Source organism: Lynx canadensis, chromosome D1, assembly GCF_007474595.2.
Source record: "Lynx canadensis isolate LIC74 chromosome D1, mLynCan4.pri.v2, whole genome shotgun sequence".
NCBI classification, from domain to species: domain Eukaryota; kingdom Metazoa; phylum Chordata; class Mammalia; order Carnivora; family Felidae; genus Lynx; species Lynx canadensis.
Window position 1 is genome coordinate 87,962,818 of NC_044312.2, and position 25,903 is coordinate 87,988,720.

A 25,903-nucleotide genomic window follows, 5' to 3' on the forward strand; every position below is an offset into this window, starting at 1 on the left:
AAATGGGTATGTGTGTATGGAGAAGTTTACACGCACACCCGGATAGATTTAGGAGTAGAACAAGTACACCAAAGGTTAATGGATTTTTAGATTTTTTTCCCCCTCTTACTTATCTGTATTGTCTAATTTTGCTAAAGTGACAATGTGTCACTTACGTCACGGATGGACAGCAGAATGGCAAACTGATCTGTGCTGATTTATTCTCCCAGAACGCTCGAGTCTTTTAGAAGACAATAGTAGCCATGGACACGCTTGAAGTGAACGTGGATTAACTACTCTCCTACAGCCTCACTTTCAGGGTATCACAAAAATAAGTCTCAGACCAAGAGACCAAAGACACAGGCAGATTCATTGAATAAGCATTCATCTGCAGGTGAGCATAAGACAGTCCATGCAGCCTGCTCTGGAAGCTCATGACGCCCCAGCCTCTGCCCACTTAGGTACTGCAGCTGCTCCCTAAATGGAAGGTTCACAGGAAGAAGGCGGGGGAACATTCCAGATCAGTTGGTCTCAAACTTGAGCAGGTGTGAGAATCTCCTAGAGGGCTTGCTAAAGCACAGGTTGCTGGACCCTGCCCCAGAGTGTGCACCGCACTTTGAGATCATTGATCTAGAGGCAGGATTTTGTTGCTTTCTCTGATAATTGGTATCAGGCAACCGGCAGTCCCCTACATGGCTGGACACGCGACCATTTAGAGTTTAGTCTAGAGCACCAACACTTAGACTGCCAGACGCTCTAGATTCTTTTACCTAAAATGCATGAGTGTGGAGAATCTCTCTACAAGGTTTTAGAGATTATCATTAATGTTGTCAATGAAAAGCCATTTCTCATCATCCTTATGACAGTTAGCAAAGCCTGCTGCATCGCTCGAGCTATGGGAAAGTGAGGTACGCATGGATAGCTGGAGTGTGACCTTACTAACATAATGCTAGCTGACCCACCCTGTGCGTGAGTTCCAGATGGGCAGCTAGGAGATAACATAAATGAACACTTCACCTAATATCACATGTCCAAGCTGAACATTTTAGAGTAAGTACAGACAACATTAATGGGAAGGACAGTTCATTAACAAATCCACGGGCGTGTGTTTGATCCCACAGACTGAGCCTGAGATCATAGAGGAAACCAACATCGACAGAGTGAATGAGCCCCGGGGCTATGCCCGATCAAGGCAGATGAAAGGTCACTCGGAGACCTCCACACTGAGCTCCCAGCCCTCCATCGATGAGGTCAGGCAGCAGATGCATATGCTACTGGAGGAGGCCTTCAGCCTGGCATCTGCAGGCCACGCGGGCCAGAGCCGGCACCAGGAGGCTTACGGCTCAGCACAGCACCTGCCCTACTCGGAGGTTGTGACCAGTGCTCCAGGGACCATGACGCGGCCCAGGGCAGGGGTGCAGTGGGTACCCACCTATCGCCCAGAAATGTACCAGTACAGTCTGCCTCGACCGGTAAGTCCGACGTCCCATCCACCTGCCACCATCGGGTCAGCTCTGCCCAGGGTGTTATGACAGGGGTCTCAGAGTGGGAGCTTCTAGTGGTAAATCACCTTGGGATTTTGAGACATACTTTTCTGGACCCTCATCCCGTCCTCCACCCATGATCCAAGCCTAAGCCTGTGGGCACAAGCACACAGACAGCCCTTACATCAAACCATAGTACATTTTAGAATGAATTTCCTTTTCTACTGTCCCTCCTGTAAAGGGTTGACCTCATTCTTCATGCACTGGTGGTTTCCTGCATTTCCAAGTGTGAGGAAATGTCAGAACACATTGCAAAGCTGCATGTTAGGGGCCATGTGCCTGGTGGTTCAGAGCAGAGGCTCAGGGGGCAGGTGGTTTGACTTCGAATCCCTGCCCTGCCACTCACTAGCCTTGGAGACATCATTTAAATTCTCTACCGCTGAAATGAACAAGATAACCAACTTCCTAGGGTTGTTGTAAAGATTAAGCGAGATGATATATGTGAGGCACTTATAAGAATGCCAGGCACAGATGCTGCAATGGTGTCACTTGTGATTATTTCATTTAGTGGTAACTGCACTTCCATATCTGAGAAAGCACCCAGTGATTAAAAGCTTCCATAATTTAAACAACAATTTTAATTAGGATGCGTCTCATTCATTACCATAGCATCTACAGATATCTTTTTTAAAAGATGGATAAGCCACAGACCATAATAAACAATGCAATGTGCATGTACAGATTCCATCCTTGTAATAGTTCATGACCCATCCCCAAGGGTTACTCATTAATAGAGCTTTATAAATTGTCATTGTGATATGTAATTACATAACAAAAGCCAACATTTTTTGAGTGTTTTAGTCATTAGGTATTGATCATATGTATGTTAGCTCATTTATTTAGTCCTTACTACGACAAGCCACTGAGGCGGGTACCTGTTTTGTCCCTGTTTTACAGATGAGGAAACTGAGGTTACACACTTGCTCAAGTCACACAGACAGGAAGGGGCACAGCTGGGACCCAAAGCCAGCTGTGTCCGGCTCCAGAGCCCATGTGCTTAACCGGCATGCTGTTCTCCCTTGTGCTATGTTGCGTTGCCTCTTTCATTTGCAGTAGACTATTTGGGAAATCTGTGGGCCTGTGGAGCCTTGTGATGATTTCACACCCCTACCCTCCATGGTCCACACCACACAGGCACTTAATAAATTGCTGTTACGCTACATAACTACATAGCCTGCACACTAGTGTGAATTTCTTTATTGTTCTCCTTTGCTCCAGATTTCTCCTCTCCTCCAAGTCACTGAGATGTCTCCCCTTGACACTGCTCCTCATACCTTCTGTCCTTGAATGTCTGTGTCTAGCCTTACCTTTCCTGTTGGCTGAGTTGAACAGGACAGACTGAAGATCTGGGGTGGGGCGGCTGTGTTTGCTTGGGGCTATCATCACTGCAAGGCTTTGTCCTTAGGTTGGGAAGTGCAGAATTTCTGTTTCTATTCACTTCACATTGACCAGCCCCTGGGAATTTGACTCAAACGCCGATTACACTCACAATAACTGATTTGTTATTAAGGATTCGAACTTACAAACCTGCAGTGAGAAGCTGGGTGACCACAGAGGCCAGAATACTTCCATTTGCTGGTCAGTGTGGTCTTTCGTTAGGTAAAAGTCAGTCTAAGGAAAGTAAGACATTGTCAGGAGAGCTGGTTATTATTGGAGCCGTCTTCTCAGTCTCTGATACACAAATCTGGAGAGTACAGGCAATAAAGGACATAAGTAAACACCAGCCATCTTTTTTACATCCCATTTTCTGAGATATGGGTAGAATACGATGCAAAATTCTTCAAATAATTTTTAAGCTAAAATAGAAGACTTTGGGGCAATGCCCAGATCTTAAGAATATGAGTTAGCCTCCGCCATCAGGAAGGTTTGCTGGGTATGTTTGAATAGCTCTGCCTTCCGGAAGTGTGTCAACAACTCTGGAGCCACATGCTCTCCTCAGTTGAAGTCCAAACATCCTTTTTCCAGAAAGAGTCAGAATAATTCTCACTGAGCCTTACAAATCCATCAACTTTAAAACACTTCCCTTTGGGGGTACCTGGATGGCTCAGTTGGTCAAGCGTCCAACTTTGGCTCAGGTCATGATCTCGCAGTCCGTGGATACGAGCCTTGTGTTGGGCTCTGTGCTGAGAGCTTAGAGCCTGAAGCCTGCTTTGGATTCCATGTCTCCCTCTCTTTCTCTCTCTGCCTTCCCACACCCACATTCTGTCTCTCTCTCTTTCTCAAAAATAAATAAACATTAAAATAAATAAATAAATAAAATACTTCCCTTTGGCCATCATGTTACTGTTTGCACAATTAGAACTTTCTGATTGTCCACTAAATTGGTACCCACCCTTATGGGGGAAAGAAGAGATTTTTCTCACTGAGATTGAGAAAACACCCTGATCTCACCACATTTATAAGCAGCGCTTCAGTGTCTGTCCCCTGGGAAAATCACCTGTCTCTGTTCTGTATTGATTCACACTGACCTCAGTTTTGTTGGTTCATCCTTCTTGATCTCCATACACGGACCCCGTGCCTGGATTTTCCCTCAGTCCAGAGTAGAATGGCACACACCAGCTAAATGACCTTAGCCTGGGGCTACAGCTCTGAGCCTCAGATGCCTCAGCCATGAAAGAGTGGTGATGAGAGGGCCACGGTGAGGATGAAGTGATCATTCATGTAAAATGCTTGGCACGGTCCTGCACCTGGTGAGCACCCACTGCTTGTTTACTGATGTTTGTCAGAGGGCTTTCAGATGCTGCCTAGCACCTCAAATCGCCTGAGAGACGGTAGTCATTATAATAAAAATATCCTGTCCTTTTCACAGAATCCCTCTAGTTATATCCCTTTTCCTGACTGTGCTGACACTACTTCTATTCCTCCTCCTGTTCTGTTAAATTCCTTTAAGAGCATGCTCCGGATGCCCCACCCGAGGGTCCCAGAGAAGCCCCACTTCTGGTTAAAGATGATTCTCAAGAACGGCTGGAGAATCTGGCTCTGGGTTGGAGGCCAGCTTCCGGGGATCCATAAAGAGGTCTGGTTTCAGAGAGAAAAAACAACCAGGATGAGTCTTCCAACTGCTGACGGAATCCACATCCATGATGCCTCAATTTAACAAAACCATCAAAAAATTTCTTATTTTTAGCACATATGAAGACCTAGATCGTTCTGTTTGTTATAATTTGGGGTTGGCAGTTGTGCCAAGAAGGGCAAAAACATCAGCATTATACTCTTGAAAAATCAGGCCACCAAAAAACTGGAAAAGAACTGAGAACACAGCAGAGAGATGGGCCATCAAACCGGAACAATATGAAAGGCAGTTCTTTTGTTATTAAGGCTTCCGCCTTTTTTTTTTCTTTGTTTCTTTCTTTCTTTTTTTTTTTTTTTTTTTTTTTGCCAACACACATGGTCCCTATTTTCATGAGAAGAGAAAATCACTAACAATACACAGTAGAAATAATGAGTCTCAACCCAAGTTCTTGCCGAGCCCCCTTGTGCTATGATAATGTGGAAATCAATAGAAAAGGTGGCAATTTAGAATGATAACTATGATTACTTTTCAGCTTCCCCAAAAGGAAGCACTGGGAGCTCGGCCGGAGGATAATTGGAAGCTGGTGGTTTTCAATGTGCTGGGCCAGCCTGATGTCATTTATATCATGGAAAAGGTTACTGCTGGCAGCTTGGGACTCCTGCACCGCAGTCCTGAATATATTTCACCCCTTGAATCTGTGAAGAGATTGGACTTGACACCTAATGTCCCATCCAGTTTTGCCAGCAGCCCTAATGGGTCTGCACCAAGTGGAATGAAAACATCCTAAAGCCTTCCTGTGGGTGTCAGAGTAAGGGATCTGGAGAAAGGCAGCAGGGTTAAAACATCCTCCCCACTAGAGGCTTTCCAGAGCAATGAACGGTAATAATTATAACAACGTCAACAGCTGCCATCTGTTGAGCTCTCATTGCATATACCGGACACAAAGCTAAGTGCTGTGTAGACATCACCTCTTCTCATCTAACAAGCATCCTGTGAAGTCAATGTTATTATTATCCACGTGTACCCGGTGAGGAAACTGAGGCTCGGAGAAGTAAAGAAACATGCCCAAGGTCACAAAGCTATCAAGGGCAGACACAAAGTGAGAACCTAGAGCTGACTTCAAGGACCACATGTTTTCCTCCCTTTGGCCCAGTGAGCCCAGGGATGTCCTGCAGACCCTGAGGAGACTCAAATCTCCAGAACTTCAGAGTGTGATCCTCTCATAAGGAAGCTGGCCCAGTTTGAGAGGGTTTTGTCCAATACTATCATTGCTGCTTATGAAGGAGACAACTCTATTAAAATGAAAATGAGAATCTTACAGCTTTTTTTCCTCCTCTCCCCTCAAAAACAAAACAAAAACCTTTGTTGATGAGATAGACAGACATGTCAGATATAAGTTTACATCCACCACAACATTTGGGTTCAAGAGATGATTATGTTTCTTATATTTCTGTAAACCTGATTTGAATCTGTTCTGAGCTCCCATCTGGCCAGGTGGGTCAGAAATTCAATGTTTTTATTGGGCTCCCTCCACCTCTCATTGCTTAAAAGTCACTGGCGGTTTGAGGCAGTTGGACCACAGGGAGAGGGTCCATCCCGGCTCTGTTGATGGGGCATTGTCCAACTCTTGGGAGTCCTTGAAGGCAGGTCACGCTGTTATACCTAGGCTAGCCTTGGCATTGGGGATCTTTGCCTCTGGACTACCCTGAGAAAGCCTCCTTGAAAACCGTCTGAGTACCCAACATCCAGCAAAGGCTCCAGGGGAAGGGAGAAAGGGAGGTAGGAGATGAAGTCTAGAGAATACTTAGCCCACAAAACTCAGGGGTGCAAGACATGTACTTTGATTTTTCGCTTATCTTCTCCATGTGCCAAAAGCTCAATTTCAGTTCAGGGTCTCCTTCTCTCCTCCTGGGTTAAGCTATTGAGGGGGCCTACATGATGCAAAGCATGGCGAGGGGGTGGGAAGAATCTGGTTCCAGTTTGTCCTCATCTAACTCCTCTGGCTGGCATCCCTGAGAAGTCCTTGATTCCATCTAGTCTCCAGGTGTTGGTCCAGGTAGAGCACAGCTGTATCCTGGTCCTCTTGCTTGTAAGCTCCTTCCAGACTCCCCCCACCTTCCTTCCATGCTTCAGTATACTCATTCCCCCCTCTTTGTCTCTCCCCTGGTGTCTCTGTCTCTCTCCCCCTCTGACACACACACACACACACACACACACACACACACATCTATCCTTTCACCCTTTCTAGCATCTTCCTCATATTATCCTTTTCCCCCCTGTCTCCCCCCAGAGAGAGGCAGAACATAGAGCCCCCTGTCCAGACCCATCAGCATCTAAGCTCTCTGGCTTGCCTCCCACTCCCTCCCTTTCTTAACCCAAGGGTGTTTACCTCACCTAGGGGCAGTAATCTAAACATACCTCACTTCTTCCAAATCTCTTCTTTTGGCATCAACTTTAGGTCTTGAGTGCTTTAGAGCTTAAGTTTTTGATATTTAAAATCCTAAACTCTTAGGGGGGCACCTGACTGGTTCAGTTGGTTGAGCATATGACTCTTGATCTTGGGGTCATGAGTTAGACCCCCATGTTGGGTGTAGAGATTACTTTTAAAATAATAAAATAAAATTTAAATTAAAAAAATAAAATCCTAAACTTTTGCAATTCAATAGTTTTGACCATCAAAACTCCATTGAGGACTGGCTCTCTCGCCTTCTTCATGGCCATCACCTTCCTTCCCTGGGGCAGGAAGGTAGGATGCCCTTGTTGCTTGGGGCAGGGGAAGGGCCCTGGACTTCAGGAATTGTGAGGTGAAAAAAGTCTTGATTACTACAGTTATTGTATCAAAATATTATCCTGTCTCAAAGGAAGAGAGTATTACTATAGAGGACCCAATGTGTGCCAGATGTTACATTAACATATAAAATGAGTTTTTCAAACAGCCTTTGAAATGGGGGTATAATACTGTTACCTCCATCACTAGTGAGAAAGCAGGCACAGGCAAGGTAAGTTGCTTGAGATCAAGCAGCTGGTAAGGATCAAGCCAGGATTCAACCCCAGTTTTGTCTGATTTCAAACCCATCCCCTCTGTACCACGATACCCTTAGCTCAGAATTGCAAGACAGTGCCCTTAACTGGCTGTGTGTTTTTGGACAAGTCAGTTTACCTCTCTGGCCTTTAGTATCCTCCTTGGTTAAGGTAAAGTATATGGTCTCAATGTCTCCTGCTCTCTTTCCAGTTCAAACCTTTTATGATTCCAGAGGCCTTGGAAGCCTTAGATATTGCTCTATCAGTAGCTCCTGGTAAACTAACAGATCAAGATAGGCACTGGGTTTTTACTACAGGGTTAGTCTTCGATTACCAAGTCCTCTGTTTTCAACTAAATAGGAACTATCCTTCTGGAAGATTTTACCTCTTCCACCAGGATAAGAAGTTACAGCCACATGTAGACTTAGGTAGACACCTGTTTAGCCTGGAAGTGGTATTGTCAGCATCAACAGAATATACTCGAAGGGACACCATTCAGTGCAACCCAGCGTGGTTAGCAGGTATGGAAAGACTCATGCATCCATTCTGACCTGGGGCTGGCCTCCAATGAGGGTGGGTTGACTTTGACCTGTCAGTCCTCCTTCCACCACCCATGCAAAGCCTGAGACCCCTCACCTGTTCCTGTAGGCACAAGCTGCCCTCTTGGACCTATCATGCCTATAGTGCTACCCTTGAGGTTGATCCTGATCACCTTCCTCCTTCTGGATGGGTGCACCTGCACAAGAAGGGACCAGCACCCAGTGGGTTTCACCTGGGTTCACTCTCTACTGGGGTTACTAGAGAGGATGGCCTTGACCCAACCCCATCACCTCCCACCCAAGAACATTACAACTGAACCTTTGAGTAGACTATGTAGTCCCCTTTTCCCCTTCTACTTTTGCAACCAAACTTCTGAGCCCAAAGACTGGCCAGCCTACTCTAGTTACTCCCAGGCTCCTTCCACCTCAGAGACCTCAGACCTGTTTACAAAAACTACCTTCAATTCTGAGTCTTGGATCTCCTTTCTAGCCAGAGGCAGGAATCCCAAAAGATGGTGCCAGGCTGGGCACATTATGGCCACTGTCATGGAACTGGAAACTTGAAATCAGGCAACAGTTTTGAGGAATAGCTTCCAGTGAAATCCTAATCACAAAGCAGTCATCAGGAAGTCAAGGTTCCAGATACATATCAAGAGAAATCAGAATGTGAAGCCAGGAGGGCTTAGAACTATGGGTAACCTGCACAAGGGGGAGGGGGGAGGTAGGAAGACACTGTGGGTGGGGATTCTCTCAGCCCCCAAGCACAGGGCACAAGTTCTGCTTTTTATGTGGCCCCTGTGGCTACCCCAGGGCCCTGTAGATACAGCCCAAAGGAGACTGTGTGATCTCCTGCTCAGTCTTGCTTGTAACTGGCAAAATCTTCTGAAGAAGACAATTCCCTTGGTACTTATCAAAAGTTCAGAATTTTTAATCAATTCTTTGGTAAATCAATTTACCATAGATTAAATAAAGAATTTAATCAATTCTTTGGCTACAGGACAGACACAGGCATAGAAGGGCTTTTTCTCGGCTGGAAAACTATGTTGAGCAAAGAATAAGCCTTCCAGGAACCAGGGATAAAAATAAGTTGTCTGTCTCTCTACTGAGTATTGTGAGAGGCCAGAAGAGAGAAGAGGGACTCTAAACCCCTTTCTCTATTTTGGGAAAGGCATGTTCTTACTTGATGGTTTCTTGATAATAATGGAGTATAAGCTGGAAGGATGTCCCAAGACAATGATTTTCAAACTCTCTGCAAAACCTTAGAGTTCAGGGAGGTCCCAGGTTATCATCATGCAGGCAAGTGAAGGGCCAAATTCACCAGGGCACCGCCCCCTCCCCAACTTCAACCAGAGAAGCCCTGCTTTGATCTAGTTATGTATTCAAGTTGTGTCAGAGCTATTTCATGGCTGTAGAAGAGTTTGTTTGGAAGCCCGTGAGTTACTCCAATGCCTTATTTCACAAGGAAAATGAAAAACATCAACAAAAATGAGGTGCAGAGAGACTGTCTACAGAAAGTGAATGGCTGAATCAAGATGAGAATTTGGTCTCCTGGGTTTGGTTCACTCAACATTCATTGAGCAAATACTTATTTAGCACTATTCTGTGCAAAGCATTTTGCTTTGTAAGGTAGGGGTAGCATGGTTGCTGAACCCCATCCTAGCTTAGGATCTAGTAGAGCTTCAGATTTTGGTTCCCGGAATCCTACCTTAGCATACATAGTTTATTGATACTTTAAAAAAAAAAAAAAAAAAAGGAAATGCAACACGGTAATGTAGCTTTCCATATTGACTCAGCCAGTACCTCTAAACCTGGGCAAATGTTTTCTTTCATTCTTGTCCTAGAAAATTAGTATTGCTATTACACTCCAAGGCTGACAGTTTCTTTTTTTTTTTTTTTTTTTTTTTTTTTTTTTTTCAACGTTTATTTATTTTTGGGACAGAGACAGACAGAGCATGAACGGGGGAGGGGCAGAGAGAGAGGGAGACACAGAATCGGAAACAGGCTCCAGGCTCCGAGCCATCAGCCCAGAGCCCGACGCGGGGCTCGAACTCACGGACCGCAAGATCGTGACCTGGCTGAAGTCGGACGCTCAACCGACTGCACCACCCAGGCGCCCCAAGGCTGACAGTTTCTTTGAGCACTTTGCATTCATTCCATGGTCTTTTGGGTGACATTGAGAAGTCCCCATATTGTAGATAATATGCCTTTTCTCTCTGGCTGCTTTAAAGATGTTCTCTATGTCTCTGGTACTCTACAATTTCATTACAATGTATCTACATGTGTTTTATTTATCCTGCTTGGGATCATCGTACTTCCTGAACTTATTAATCTACTGATTTTATCAATTCTGGAAAATTCTTAGTCATTGCTTCTTTGAATATTGCCTCTCTTCCTCTCTGGGACTTTGGGACTTTTAGACCTTCTTACTCTGTCCTCCGTATTTTTTTTTTACTTCTCTTTTATATATCCTATCTCCTTATGTCTTTGTGCTTCATACTTAGTAATTTCCTCAATTCCGTTTTCTAGTTTATTAATTTTCTCTTCATCTGTGGCACATCGATTACTTAATTCCCCTATGTTGAGTGTTTTCTTTCAGTAATTACAGTTCACTCCTAAAAGTTCTAATTGTTCTTTCTCAAATCTGCCAGATCATTCCTGATAGTTTCTCTGTCTGGTCTTTTTTTTTTTTTTTTTTACATTTTTTACCTTTCTGTTTTCTGTTTTGTATCTGGAAATTTTTAACTCTTAAGTCCTTAAAGATCTAAATATGTTGTTTGTTTGTTTGTTTTTCTCCTGACTCTCACCTATGTTTTCTGGTCTTTGATGATGAGCTATTATTTGCTCATCTTAATCTATGCTGATCCTGAGAGCCTGGTTTAGGGAAATCTCCTCCAAACAGGACTTAGAATTGCTCCTGCCTGAATGCTACCAGCCTCCCTCTGTGGAAGGGACCAATGTCAGCTCCTTCCAGGTTGATTGTGAGTGTCTCAGTTCCACCTGTCCCATCCCCTTGCCCTGTCCCGAAGCTTGCTCTCTTAATCATTTGCCAACATGCACTTGTCTTCCAGGCAAAACCCTCCACCTTTCATATTTGCTTACTACTCACTATTTCTACCTCTGGTTTCAGCACATGGTTTTGTTTTAGTTGGCTGAGGTGTGTGCCGGGGCAGGGATACGGGTAGTGGGTAGGGTCCTTGAGCTTTCCCTTACATCTTGCAATTCCCACAGTGCATCAAGAAGCATGTTTCATCTAGGATCTAGGCCCTTACAAGTATGTAGTCTGCCATAACGCTGGGAAGAAGACCTCATTCAGTTCAAAGAACCCTATTTATGGATTCCCTCTGCTGCTGCTTTTTGTCCTGAAGCCTTCGGGCTTAAAGTCTTGTCAGCTTGTTCCTCAAGAGATCTAGCAGGCATGATACCTAAAGAAAAAGATGAATGAGAAGCACAAGTTAAGCTTTGTCTTGCCAAAGAGCATTTCTAGATTTTCTCTCGCTAAAGGAGGCTGTGGCCTGGCTCTCTGATCCTGTCTATCCTCTGACTGTTTTCATTTTATCCCCTCACGTGTAGATTAAAGTCTTCGCTTTCGTGACAGTTCCAATCCTTTATCTTTGAATAGTGCTTTATAGATTGTGAGATACTTAAACATACACCGACTTGCCTGATCTTCTTAGCAGCCCTCTGAGCAAGGCATCCTTGTCCCCACTTTGGAAGAGGACAGCAAGGCCCAGAGAGGTCACCCAACTTGCTTAGGGACATACAGTCTATTTGTCAGCAAACTAGGATCTCCACCCATACTTCCTGATTCTAAAGCCTTCCCTTCCCCCCCAACTAAATCTGCTTTCCATGAGTGACAAAGTAAAATGCAATCAGTGATTCATTCATTCCTTCATTCATTCATTTATTCATTTATTTATTGATCATACATGATCTACCAGGCACTGTTGCAGGCATGAGGATATAGCTGACAGCAAAGCCCTTCCCACATTACAGTCCAGCTGGTGGCAGGAAATACCTAAACAAGCAATGATAATACCACAGGGTGACAATTGCTATGGCAAAAAATAAAGCAGAATATGGAGAGAGAGTAAATGGGGCTCTAGGGGAACATGGGGCTGGCTGAATGAGATGAAGGAAGGAACCACGGGAAGGATTAGGAGAAAAGCGTCCCAGGGGGAAGAAGCAGCACATACAAAAGCTGGAGGCAGGAAAGAACTTGGCTTATTCTAAGATCAATGGAAGGACTCTGTGACTACAATGGCCCAAGCAAAGGGGAGCCTGGCTGGAGATGAGATGGAAGAGGGGACTGGGGAACATAAGGAAGATTAGGGGAGATTTTGAGGAAGGCAGGAAAACCTGACCTGGGAGTCTGCTTTCCTTTTCAGTAAGAAGAACCTGTGTGTTGATGGACACTGCATTTTAACAGATCTTCCTCTACTGCTCGTCTATTTCACAGGCATACAGGTTTTCCCAGCTTCCTGAAATGGTCATGGGCTCTCCCCCTCCACCTGTACCTCCCCGGACTGGCCCTGTGGCTGTTGCTTCTCTCAGGCGGTAACACATTCCTTTCTTTGCTTTGCTTGGAATGTTTGGAGATTTGTTCCTGTGTACCCTGACCTGACACATCTCCTTCATGGCCGTCCCACTGAGGGTGCAATCACCTGTACAGACAACCTCGTGCCTGGGGTGCTCCAAGTACCATGAAGGAAGTGGGAGCACAGAGAGGGTTCACCAACTTTCTTATCATTTGACATGGGAAGTCCTTTAGAACCCACAACTGAAGAAACTCAAGGTCAACCAACCCATACCATAGAAGCCCCATACCCTTATCTTCAACATCTAAAAATTATTCCAGCTCAGGCCACTCCAATGGTTGCCTCCAGTCTGGGCCCCTCCTGGCACATGTGTATACCCAGAAGTCCCTTTGTTGTTTAGGGGTGGTGCCTAAGAGGCCAGGGAACAGCATGTCTGGGCACCCAGCCTAACTCATGACTTCCAAGATGGGAGGCTGAGAGCACATGAACTCAGATATGTATAAATGTATTAACTCAGATATAAAGACATAACTCAGATATGATAAAAATACTGTCTTTGTGATCTTATTTTTATAAGCACATGTTTTAAATAAAGATAGGCAAGAAACACAAAATCTATGAGTGCTGGAAGATGCTGGAATAGGCATCAGGTCCAGGGTTAAAGAAACAACTATGCCCTGGGATAGGTATGATCCCCTGCCCTGGCCCTCCTACCCTAGCCTCCCCCAATATGCTAGCCACACCCTATCTGTGGACCACAGGTCTGAACTTTGTGAAAATGGTGAAGAAAAATGAGTTTTTCCTCCAAAATGTCCCTGCCCTCATTTCCCGCAGTTTAGAATGCCAGGCTGTGTGTAGACACCAGCCCTTGACTCCAGTCGAGCTCAGAGTGGGTTGGGAAGCAGCACACCAGGGTTCTATCCTAACCCTGTATAAAACCCTGGGCAAGTTGCCTCAACTCTCTGGCCCCTGTTTCCTTACTGTAAAACGAGGGAGACGGCCTAACTGATCGCAGAGATTCTAGGATTCCTCCAAGGGGGCTAAGTGTATGGGGCAGAACACGGGAGTTTTCCTTGGAAGAGTTTTCTAAACTCGTAGCAGATGCCTGGAATAGTATCTGGGAAGCCAGGGCTGTGGGAGAGATCAACCAAGGGAAAGATGGAGGGATCAAGAAAGGAAGGGAGACCCCACATTACTGAGCCTCCAGCAGCCACCCTGATGTAGAGTCAAATCATCACAGCCTCTGTGTTTAACCCTCCCTGGGCAATACTGGGAAGCCTCAATTCCTCCTGATGGTTCTGAATGCCAGGAACTTCACATCAGTCATTTGTGGCCCATTTGCCGAAGGCCAGTATCTGTTTCTTATTTCTTACCCACCAGTCTCTTCCCCTGCCCTTCCACACTGTCTACCATCTTGCCAAATATCAGCAGGTCACTGCTTTCCATATAGACCCAGACGATTAGACCACGGAGGAGCCTCGGAGAGGGGGTCATCCACCCCTTTTGTTTCACAGACCAGGAAACTGAGGCTGAGCGAGGAGAGGTAGCTAGAACCCAGACCCCTGCCTCCTGGTCCGGCTGCGGTGCTGTGGCTCTGTTCTGCTATTACAGTGACAGACACTTGGCTGCTCAGAGCTGGCAGCCTGCCACCTGCTGTGGCTGTCTTTGCCTCCTTCCATTTTAATTTTAGGAGCCTGAAATCCCTCTGTGAAGGGGAGGTTAGAGACTGGCTAAAGCACCCTTTATTAGAGGGGAGAAGTTGGCACCCGTGGAGCCCAGGCAGCCCTCTTCTCACTGGCATTCTGAGCACTAAGTGGAAATATGATGTGTTTAATGGGCCGGATTCTCTGCTCGCCTGTGGGATCGGGGGACAAAAAGTGTTCTGTCATTCATAACGCCTAGAAAGTGCTAGGCTCCTGCTTCCGGGAGCAGCCCAAGCTTCTCAGAGCCTTGGGCTTCTTGCTTTCACCAGCAGCAGGAAACTGTGGTCCTCTGGCCCTCGCAGGTCACCAGCCCTGGTGTCTGGAGGGGGAGCGACCAGGCACTCCAGACAGAGCCTTCTCATTGGCTGCTGATGATGTCATCCCCCCAGGTCGACCATCCCCAGCTAATACCCAGCGCTAATTGCCTGGCTTATTTTATGTGGAAATTAAGTGTGCTACTCCCCAGAGACACAAGAGCCACCCTTGGGGGAGCACTGACCTTGAATATCTAAAAATGACTTAAGTTCGGGCCAACACAACCGCTGCTCCAACTCCGGACGCGCTTGGCCTTCTTTGTTATTCAGGGGAGGGGGGGGCGGCAAATCCAGGCCTGAGGACCCCCACCCTCATGGGGCTTGGAGACCGCCAAGGTCCCCTGAGGCGACCCCCAGAGGTGCAAGTGGTGGGAACCTCGCCTTGGGCGGGAGCGGCTAACGCAGCCCCTCTGCACCCCCCCAGGTCCACCTCGGACGTGGGCAGCAAGACCAGGATGGCCGAGTCTGCAGGGCCCGAACCGGCCCAGCTGCACGACAGCCCCTCCTTCGCGCAGGTGTCCAGAGGCCCCGTGTCCGTGGCGCAGTTGGACCAGTCGGCTTTAAATTACTCAGGTGGGCAAGAGGAGAAACGCTGAAAAAGGCCAGTGCTGTACCCCAGCCCCACCCCGGTGCCGTGCTCTTTGCACTCCCGCATCCCCCAAATCCACACAAGCCATCTGCTCCCTGTCATCCTTAGCAATCCAGGCAACTGTGTGTCTGACTTCAGTAGCTCTGGTTGGAAGAGCTACTGTTCTATTTCTTTAAAAAATCTGAAATATGACAAAATATTAAGGTATGTTACAGTAAGGGTATATGCTAACATTTGCCAGACTTCAGGGTTTCTTTTTAAATTATTATGTATCTTTAAAGCATTGCAGACAGAACCCTCCAGCTCTATCTCATTCCCCGTCTTCCCAGACGTAATCCCAGTTCTTAAATTGAGGGTGCTTTTTGCTACATATGTGTGCATATCCAATAGTGCATATTAAATGCTTTTGTTATTTTACGTGTATACGAGTGATATCAAACCATACATTTCCTTCTGCATTTGTTTTCTTGACTCAGCATTGTTTTCAGGATGGGGACGTGCATGTTGGTCTAGTTGATTTGTTTAAACTGCCACATGGTATTGAATGATATGACATGCCAGTTTAACCTTTCCCCTAATGAGGGACATATTGGTTGTTTCCAGTCTTTTGCTATTAGAAACAATGCTGAAATTAACGCCAAGGTTTTTTCATGCCCTGATTGCTTTTTTAGTCTATTCAAAGCATACCTTTTAGACTAAAACTGCAAACACTTAATCGTCAACACTTAACTAAAGAATTCACCGTGTCCGGAAATTCCATCAGTGGAATCCATTCCTTTTGGTTCCTTTTCTGGGATTTTTTTAAAACACCCATTCTCCCTGGAGAAACGTATCTGGACACTAAGGTGTCCCTTCTTCTTGCCAGTAGGTCAGGGGCGTTGGGATGGGGATGGGGGAGTTGGTGAGGGTTCAGCGAGGGGAGTTGGGCCATCATTTCTCTAGAAAACCAGGTCTGCGTCATAGCAGATGACTGGGCAGGTGGGCAAGGCTAGGGCTGCAGGTAGAGGTCTGCTCCACACCTCATTTTCCCCTCCCCCCATGCCAGAGTTCGCCGTTTGCCAGCTTCCCCCAGCTTTGTGCAAATGTCAGCCCGGTAGGTGGGATGCTGGCCTAATCCTCCCCATCCATCTCCTCCATGCCAGGTAATACGGTGCCGGCAGTGTTCGCCATCCCAGCTGCCAACAGACCTGGCTTCACCGGCTATTTCATCCCAACGCCTCCCTCGTCCTACAGAAACCAGGCCTGGATGTCCTATGCAGGAGAGAATGAGCTCCCAAGCCAGTGGGCCGATTCGGTGAGAGCCTCGCTGATTCCCTCACAGCCTTATCTGCTGGACACATTTTAGGGAGAAAACAGATGAGAGGTTGAGACAGCGTTTTGTTATCTCAGCCCCCTTCCCACCAACCAGGTGGCTGACATCAAGCATTTTAGTGGAGACAGTGTAGTCAAGTGGGATGTCTTTTGAGAGAAAACTTGAGACCCACCTTCCGGTCTGGATTCCACCTCATTCTAGCAGGGCGTTCTTAGTCAAATAAATTTTTATTGTAACCATCATTTTTTGAGTATTTTCTATGTGCCAGACATCATGTTAGATGTTTTATTTATATTATCTTATTCTTCACAACAATCCTATCCGGTAGGTATTATTATTCCCATGATGTGTCCCATTTTGCAAATGAAGAAACTGAGGCCTAGTCAGGTGACATGACTGTCTAAAGCCACACAGCTTTAAAACAATAATAATAATAATAATAATAATAATAAAAATAAAGCCACACAGCTTTCATAAGGTGCTAAGGCCAAAATTCAAACCTGTATTGGTCTGGCTCCAAAGCCTTTATTAAATTTGTTCCTTTTAGTTTTAAAATTCTGTAAAAATTCTAGATGGAGTATCAGAAGATATAGTTTTAGAAACTCAAGATTGAATTACTTTGCACATAGATCCTAAGGCATTCTGCCTGACTTCCAGCAAAGGGTTGTGTTGTTGTGACCCCCTGGTTCCATGCTCTATCATAAGTAGGAGCATATGGCACAGTGGACCTGGCCCGGCCTAGACCAAAGAGGGCAGCAGCCAGATGAACCTGGATAGTCACACCCAGACCTGTCTCGGAGTCACCTGTCAAGGGCTGCTAAGTGAGAAAACCAAGCAAATGAAAACAGCACAATGCTGGCCTCTGGTGTGGGTTGCCCCAATCCCTCTGTGTTGTCATCCATCATGGATAAGAAAGGCAGGCTGTCTCCCAGACTTAACTTGAGGGCCACCTGGGGATGAGTGTCATTTTAGGGTTTGGTCTCACCATTTGAAATATATCCTAGATTTATCAAACATCTAGCCCAAGGCCTGGGTCATCTTTTCTCTCTGTCTAAAACCCTGAGGTCCATACCTTCTACCCCTACAGGTTCAACTCGGCCTCAGCATTGGTGTCTATTCTTAGGGTAGTGATGCCACGTCTAAACAACATCATTGGGGTAAAACTATCCTACATATATTAATTTTCCTGATGATCAAAGCTTATCCCTTTAATTTTCAAAATATTTAAAAATGCATGCTATCTTGCATTAAAAAATTCTGGAATAAATTATATCTCCCCTCCCCTCCTTTAAAAGAGGAATGTAATTTAATTTGTCTTTAACAAATGATTCAGCATCATTAGGATGCCTTACTATACTAAAATGACATTTGTAAGATGAGCTCTGATGGTAGGATTATCGCCCCTACATCAGACGTCTCCAAAATACTATAATTTTTGGAGTTATTACAACATTCAATATGATTTTTCTTTCTTTGATCTTGCTCCCAACCAGAGCTTATATTGCTGTCAGTGTCCCCACTTCCACAGATATACTCACCTTAAATATGCTTTTCCTAACGGGCTATTTTCTGCAAATGGGGCATGTCTGAGCTCATTAGAATTATTTGTCAAATTGGAGTAAATAAGCTTTAAGAGTAACTTGTAAGGATTCCCTATTGTTAAGTCTACAAATCTTTTTTTTTTTTTATGTTTATTTGAGAGAGAGAGTGAGAGAGTTGGGGAGGGGCAGAGAGAGAAGGAGACACAGAATCCAAAGCAGGCTCCAGGCGCTGAGCTGTCAGCACAGAGCCCAAAACAGGGCTTGAACTCACGAACCGTGAGATCATGAACTGAGCTGAAGTCGGATGCTTAACCACCTGAACCACCCAGGTGCCCCAAGTCTACAAATCTTAATGTGAGACTTTATGGCATCTGTTTTGGTTGTTTGTGGGCTTTTTTTTTCTTCCTTTGTCGTGCTCAGCTGTTTTAAATAGCTAAAATCACTGGGTATGAGTTGATCAATTCAGAGCTTACTTGACTCCATAATTCCACTTACAGTCTAAACATAATGTGTGCTTTTCAGAAAGTAGATGATACTTAACTTGTGCTAATTAAACAGTAAATCTACAGCTTTGTCGGTTCACCCTCTGCATGGAAAGTTCCAGTGGGTACTCTGGAGGAGTCAACAGAAGTGTTTTCCAAAACCTCTTGCTCTCAAGACACAGATGATAGCTTAGCTGGGCTAATGGTGACTTCCAGATGCCTTTGGGTTCATATTGCCTTAAGGATGAAGGAACAGGAACCCAGCAAATCAAAACCTAACCTTCCTAATGGGATGATCTGATCATTCTGGGCCCATCCTCTCAGTGTTAGGGAGAGTTAGTTTTTTATTAGTTGTTTTTAAGAGGAATGTGATCACCACAACCTAAATGGGTCTTTGCTGGGGCCCAGTTACCACCTGCAGTTAAGCAGGGAGGTTGTGTCCATGCAGGAACCACACTGGGGAGAAGGACAGGTGATTTCTCACATGTGAAAGAAAGTGCAGGAAGCTCAGAGAGACTGAGCTTGTCAGCTTGAGAAATTGGGACAGGGATAGTGTCCGCTCCCACATCCATCTGAGAAGGAGAAAGGTCCCACCATCATTTGGGTGTCTGACCTTCCCGATCCCAGGTCTCCAGACTTCAGGAGCAAGCTCAGATAAAATCACCTCAACCTGGCTTGACAAATAGGTTTCATCCTTGGAGCTGGATGGAGAAGGATTGGGAGGGGTGTGCTGTGATCAACAGGTGATGCCTGCCGTGGGCACTGCCTAGGAAAGGGGCGGTTTTTGCCAGTCCTGAATTTTGGCCAGCAAGGTGTGATGGCTCCGGCCTGAATCTACTGTAAGAGAGGAAGAGCTTCTCGTCTCTTCGTCTTCTCTGCTTCTGGATATTACCCTGAGGGCACTCCAGTGGAGTCAGGTATCCCTTGCCTGTCCCAGCCATTGGTACCAAGATGCTTGATGCTGTAGAACTGAGGGATCTCAAGAGTTGGACGCTCACTCTAAGCTCCAGCTAAATTTGAAATGCAGAGAAAGGAGATATGACAGCTTCTCTCACAAACATATGGCACCAGCGGGTCATCCTCCAGTGATTTTCCAACTGTGTTCCTCAGAACCCCAAGTTCTATGAGACTCCCTGCTGTGTACCATGCATAATTCTGGGCACTGGTACACAGTGATAAGCAAGCAAGACACAGTTTTGCCTTGACGAAATTGGTGGCCTGAGACAGGTGTTGGCATCTTGGGTGATGGCTGTTACTCTAGAGAAACTGCACGGAAGCACCTTACAGGGAGCCCTTGGCTAACGTAGGGCAGGGGAAGGTGTCCTGGAAGAACGAACGTTTGCGCTGAGACGTGATGGGCAAGTCCCCTATCCTGGCTTTGGATCTGCTTCCCTCCAGTCACCTCCTGCACATTCCTAGTGCTTGTGGCCCAAGGACATGGACAGCTCAACTCTGCTTTTCCTCTAAGGTGTAAGGGAAATATGCACAGCCCTCACCCACCATTAGTACCCATTTGCCACTTTGTCTTTCTTATCAGGTCTTGGGAAATTAAAGCCCCAAACTTTGGGACATCCATCCTATTACTTCTTCCCTCACTCTGGTCCCCATAGGCCCTCACCTAGGCCATTGACGTAGCCTCACATCTCTCCTCTTGACCTCCAGTGGGTCTACCTCCAGAGTGTCCTTTCTAGAATACAGGCCCCTCCTCTGCCTGATGCGCACTGGTGGCTCCCTGGCCAGGTGTCAGGCATCCATCTCAGAAAGCTGCCTTCCCAGGAGGGCTTGTCAGAACATCTCAGGCGGGGAGTAGAAGGAGGCCACTTTCCTGCTAAATATTCACCCATCCAAAATTTCTGACTCTTCACCCAACCCATCCTACTCCATCCTCACCAGAGCCCAGACAAGTATCTCTGTAAAGAATGGAAACATGCTGTATTCCTCGGAAGTGTGCCATAGAAAACTAGACTCTGTAACCTGGCACTTGGTGGCTTTCTGATCTGGCCCTGCCCGTCTGTCTTTCCTGAGCTCCTTCCATACACTGTACATCCTCTCTGGTCAGACGGAACTCCCAAAGCATCCCTGCATCCCCGTGCACACCCAACCTTTGCCTTTGCTTTTCCTCTGCTCGGAAGCCCCTCCCAACTTGTTTTCCTGGCAAGGGCCTGTTCATCTTCCAGACACAGCTAAGCTGCTGCTCCCCGAAAGCCGCCTGACTCCCTACTCGTGTCCATTCCCCACAGCACCCTTTGCCTACGTTGTCCACAGGCATTCATCCCACAGGCTTCCAACTAGCATTATGGGATATAAAGGCCTTTTGTGGGTTGCCCTTGAACAGCATCCCCATGTGTGGCACTGTTTCTGTGGGGAAAGTTGATCCTGAATTGCAGATCATTGACTTGTCCTTATTACTAGATATGTCTGTATATTGAAGCACAGAAGTATGTGTCTTCCACTTTTTTTTTATTTTTATTTTTAACGTTTATTTTATTTTTGAGACAGAGAGAGATGGAGCATGAACAGGGGAGGGTCACAGAGAGAGGGAGACACAGAATCTGAAACAGACTCCAGGCTCTGAGCAGTCAGCACAGAGCCTGACGCGGGGCTCGAACTCACAGACCGCGAGATCATGACCTGAGCCGAAGTCGGACTTTTAACCGACTGAGCCGCCCAGGCGCCCCTGTGTCTTCCACTTTTAACGAAAAGAAGAAATTTTTCAAGAAACCAAGATCGTATCCCAGATCCGAGACAGTACAGTGATTAACTCCCAGCCCTTGGCATCAGACAGACCTGCTCAAAGCATGTCTGAGTGGCTTGTTAACCATGTCACCTGAGACCGTGACACTCTTTCCTTCAGTGTCCTCTTCTGTAAAACAAGGATAACAATATCTACCTCCTAAGTTGTTGCTTTGAGAATTAAGTGAGATAATGTGTGGAAAGCCCTAAGCACAGGACTCCCTCAGTGTTAGCAGTTATCGTTGGGAATAAATCCCTGAGTCCTTTGAGGTCCATAAAGAACAGTACTTCTGTTTGCTGGATTGTGCTTATGTTAAAAAGGTAGGCAGATAGATTCAGGTGGAGACTCGGGCATGTTCCAGCTGTTTATAGCAACCTTCAAAACACCTACTTAATTCATCCAACCAGCATATCCAGCGAGTCCAAATTACCTATTTTCTAAACAGACTCCAGGTTTTTTATGTGCACGGTGGACTCCCATTTTCTTCTGGATCTCTTTCGTTGCCTTCAGTCCCCTCCTGCGTCCAGTATCAAGCGTGTCCTGTGACTTGAACCCCTTCCTAATCCCGGGCCCTTCTCTTCTCTCCCGACACCCTCTGCAGGTCCCCCTCCCAGGGTACATCGAGGCTTACCCCCGGTCACGTTATCAGCAAAACTCTCCCTCCAGGCTCCCTCGCCAGTACAGCCAGCCAGCAGGCATGCACCCCAGCCTGGAGCAGGCCCCGGTGCCATCCGCGGCGGCCTCGCAGCAGAGCCTCACCGAGAACGACCCGTCTGACACGCCCCTGACCAACATCTCCACGGCGGCCCTCGTGAAGGCCATCCGGGAAGAGGTGGCCAAGCTGGCCAAGAAACAGACAGACATGTTTGAGTTCCAGGTCTAACGCCTTAGCCCCGTGGGACTTCCAGACTCTGAGGAAGCCGTCTTCTGCTTTCTCAGCCTAACGTGTTGGGACTTGAGGCATAGACCATGTGTGAGTCTTTCTCACCCTCAGTCTCTGAACAGGTGAACAGTGGGGCTTCTGGGCAACAGAGGAGACTCTTGAACAACTTGATTCTTGGCTTATTCAACTGATTGTATGTCAAGAAGTCCCTGTGTGGGACCATATGTTTGATAATCTGTGAAGTTAAATGTTTGAACTGTGGGTGTATTTCCCTTTGGAGCCTTAGTCACAAGAGACACTAACTAATCTGCAGATCCCTATCCAATGCCACATTTTAATAAATCACCAGAAGGGGGAGAACATTGCTCTGTCTTCGGTGAGTTCTGCATGTTAACTCTGTTTCTGTGTTAAAGGCAATGCAGGCATCTGATTAAGCACCAGACTGTACTCTCTCTCATTCAGCCATGACTGTAATTGTTAAAATCACCTCCGGTCTGTAAAGGAGGCACTGACTCCAGCCAAGAAACTTCAGTCCTTTTCTTTCAAAGGTTCATATTCAGATGAAGTGGATCAAAATCAGGACTGTCGATGACTGTACCTATAAATAGTCCTGACTCTTTTGTCCTTCCATTAACTAAACAAAGGCTGAGAAAGAGAGCAGATGAGAGGGAATGGCGGATTCGGATTCGTGTTGACAAGTTTCTGAAGAGGTGTTGTTGTTTTGGAACTTGAGCACCCCGCACATTGGGATCTCACTGAAAGAGAATTGGTGCTAAGAGCTTTTAAGATCCTACAAAAGAAAAACAGTCATTTGTGGAGGTTTTTCTTTGCCTTGCAATGAAGGTGGCCTGAGAACAAGCTTCTCTCTTTTTTGAGATAATGGATACATGGACTTTGACAGGAAAACCTCTGTCTCTTCAACAGCGATGTCCAGCATGTGCTGCTGAGCGATACAGAAGGAAGTAGCAATTGATGCCTGTTTGAAGCAGAAAGAGTGGACTCCTCGGTCTCCCCAGGCTGCAGCCTCTGTTTATAGGAGCTTCTGAATGTAGAAAATCTGTTGACTTACATTTAAATGTAAATAACATTTTTTTTAAGTGTATGGAGTTTGCCAGTTCCCTCCCTCCACGCCCCTGTAGTTAATGGATGCAGGAGGACATTTGCTGAAAGGACAGGGCTGCTGACCTTGTGACCGCGATGTGGTAAATGACATTCCCTGGCATGATGAGTCAGCTTCTAGAGCTCTGGGTGGACACTGCCTCACAGCCCTGAGGCACCAGCTGCTGACTGTCAGTGCAAAAGTAAAACTTCAGGTAGCCCAGGAGAGGGAACACTCTGGTTCCCTCACCAACTCTGCTGGGGCTTACCTGGTGTCTGTTGGAGAACAAGGTCCTGTCCTGCCTTCACCCATGACCCATCTAGCTTCAGCTGTGTCCATGCCTTCTTGAGCCCATCTTTCCATTTCCCTCATGAGTTTCTTTGGTCTTTACTGAGAGAAGGTAGAAATTTAAAAGTTGAGAGAAGAGTAGGAGTGGAACTGATTAGAATGGGAGATTCAAACTGTCAAAGCACAGACTTTTCAAAGAAGCTGTTTTTATTTCCCAATGGCAAATTGCCCTTTCTGGAAAGTTCCGGAGATGATGTGTCATGGTATCCCCAGACAAGTCTCTTGTTCAGATGATATTAGGTAGTGTCCTTTTGGTATGCTGGTTGATCTTTCATAGTGTTAGTTTTTTGTTACTTAAAAAAAAAAAAAATCAGCTATAAATAAAATGTATTTTTGTAATTTCCATGTGTATATATGGTATATTTCTACCAATGGCCAGTTGTTGTAGTCCAAAACCTAAATCAGCTTGCAAAACACTGTGGATGGTGCAAGATTTTATTGACAGATTAACACAATGCCTAAGTCTATCCAAATAGGTATTCAATGCACTTGAATGAACAAAGAGCCAAAGAAACTCAGCCTTTTCATGCAAATGGTATGAGTCTGATAAAGTCAGCCACATTGTCCCGCCTTATCAATAATATTAATATTTCATCAGTGCAATGATATCAACCCAGTACTTTGTCTACTTGGTAAATGCCTGGAAATCCTGTATGTGACAATGAAGTTTCAAGACCTTAGTGTAATTAAAATATATGCTTCAAAGACAATGTCTGAGCTTTGGATGTTCCAGTGACTTACAGAGAATGAGCCTACAGTCTGCAGTGGTGTGGCCCCAGCTTGCTAAGAGGATGGAGAAACAAATCACTGCAGTCTTTGCAGAACCCCATGAAATATTGAGTTCATCAACTGAGACGACTAAAAATATAGCGTGCTAAATCAGACACTCTGATAAACTAGACACCACAGGTTTAAGAAAAGTATATGGAAGGAAAACCTTAAGTTGAAAAGAAATCAATCTGTTCATGTTTTTTTCCACCAATGGGGAGACAGCTGCCATTGCTAGATTTTCTGTGATTAATATGTAGTCCCTTCTCTGAAGAGTCTCCTGGTGTCATGGAGGGGACAGACGCCTGGACAGCTTCCTCTGAGGAAAGGCAGAAGTGCCTCATGGAGGCAAAAATAGAGTCCCGTGACAGCCCAGGGGCTCTATGTTCCTCATGACCCTCCAGACAGTTGGAGAAGCCACAGAGGACCTTGGCAATCTTGGAGAAGGAATCAGAAGTCCAGAAAAGTGGAGTGACCTCCTGGAGGATTCCACCCCAAGCCTGCTGATTCATGATTCAACTTGCTTTCCATTTCACCATGCTGCCTGCACGCCTGTCTGTGATGCGTTTCTTGAACTGTGCTAGGAAGTTTAAAAAGCAGACAAGGGTCATGTGAGGGACGCCCTATGTTCTTGTGAAGAAAAAAAAGATGATTGGATATGTAAAGGACTTCAGATAAAGTGTATAGAGGACGATGCATTTGTGGCATAATAAACACTTTTTGGAACTTGTTTTGATGTGAGTTTTCTGCCTTCATGAAAAGAAATGCATTTGGGCTTTTTCCAGAGAGTGCCATTGAGGAAACGTTGTTCTCAACTGCTGTTCAAGAGTGCAGGGGAGCAGTCCTCTCTCAGTGCCATGTATCCAAACAAGCAGGCGGTGAGGCCATGACAGCTTGTCATTATGAGGTAGCAGATTCTATGCTATGCATTAGGAGAGGCAGTCCCATGGTGCAAGAACATGAAAGTCTATTGTGTGCCCTGGTACCTATGATCTGGGATGGCAGTGGTTACCTATGCAACAGCAAGTTTCCTCTTTCAGGGTGTGCTATTGTGCTATGGACTTAATGTGTCTCAACCCCCACCCCACACCCCACCCCCGCCTTCATATGTTGAAATCCTAATCCCGATGTGATGCTATTAGGAGGTGGGGGCCTTGGGGTTGAATAGGTCATAAAGGTGGAGTCCTCATGAATGGGACTAGTGCCCTTGTAAAAGGGATCTCAGAGAGCCCTCTTGCCTTCTTTTTTGCAATGTGAGGATACACTAAGAAGTCAACGGTCTTGCAACTCTGAAGAGGGTTCTCACCAGACCCTGATCCTGCTGGCACCCTGATCTTGGACTTCCAGCCTCCAAAAGTGTGAGAAATAAATTTCTGTTGTTTAAAAGCCACTCTGTCTGTCGTACTTTGTTATGGCAGCCTGGGCTGACTGAGACAGAGTGGATTATATAAGCATCAGTTCTCTGGTCCTGGAAGTTATGTTGTGCACTTAATTTAAGA

The 25,903-nt window shown here is 45.9% G+C and overlaps 1 protein-coding gene across 1 annotated transcript in view; it reads left to right on the plus strand.

The window, feature by feature from the left end:
* The window catches only part of KIAA1549L (KIAA1549 like), a 118,660-nt gene extending 93,524 nt beyond the window's left edge, over positions 1 to 25,136 (plus strand). The window contains exons 16-20 of the mRNA XM_030333177.1: positions 1,101 to 1,451; positions 12,553 to 12,650; positions 15,073 to 15,221; positions 16,380 to 16,531; positions 21,908 to 25,136. Coding sequence (XP_030189037.1) covers positions 1,101 to 1,451; positions 12,553 to 12,650; positions 15,073 to 15,221; positions 16,380 to 16,531; positions 21,908 to 22,189 — 1,032 coding nt within the window. The 3' untranslated portion in view covers positions 22,190 to 25,136. The remainder of the gene's footprint in view (positions 1 to 1,100; positions 1,452 to 12,552; positions 12,651 to 15,072; positions 15,222 to 16,379; positions 16,532 to 21,907) is intronic.
* Positions 25,137 to 25,903: the final 767 nt, after the last annotated feature.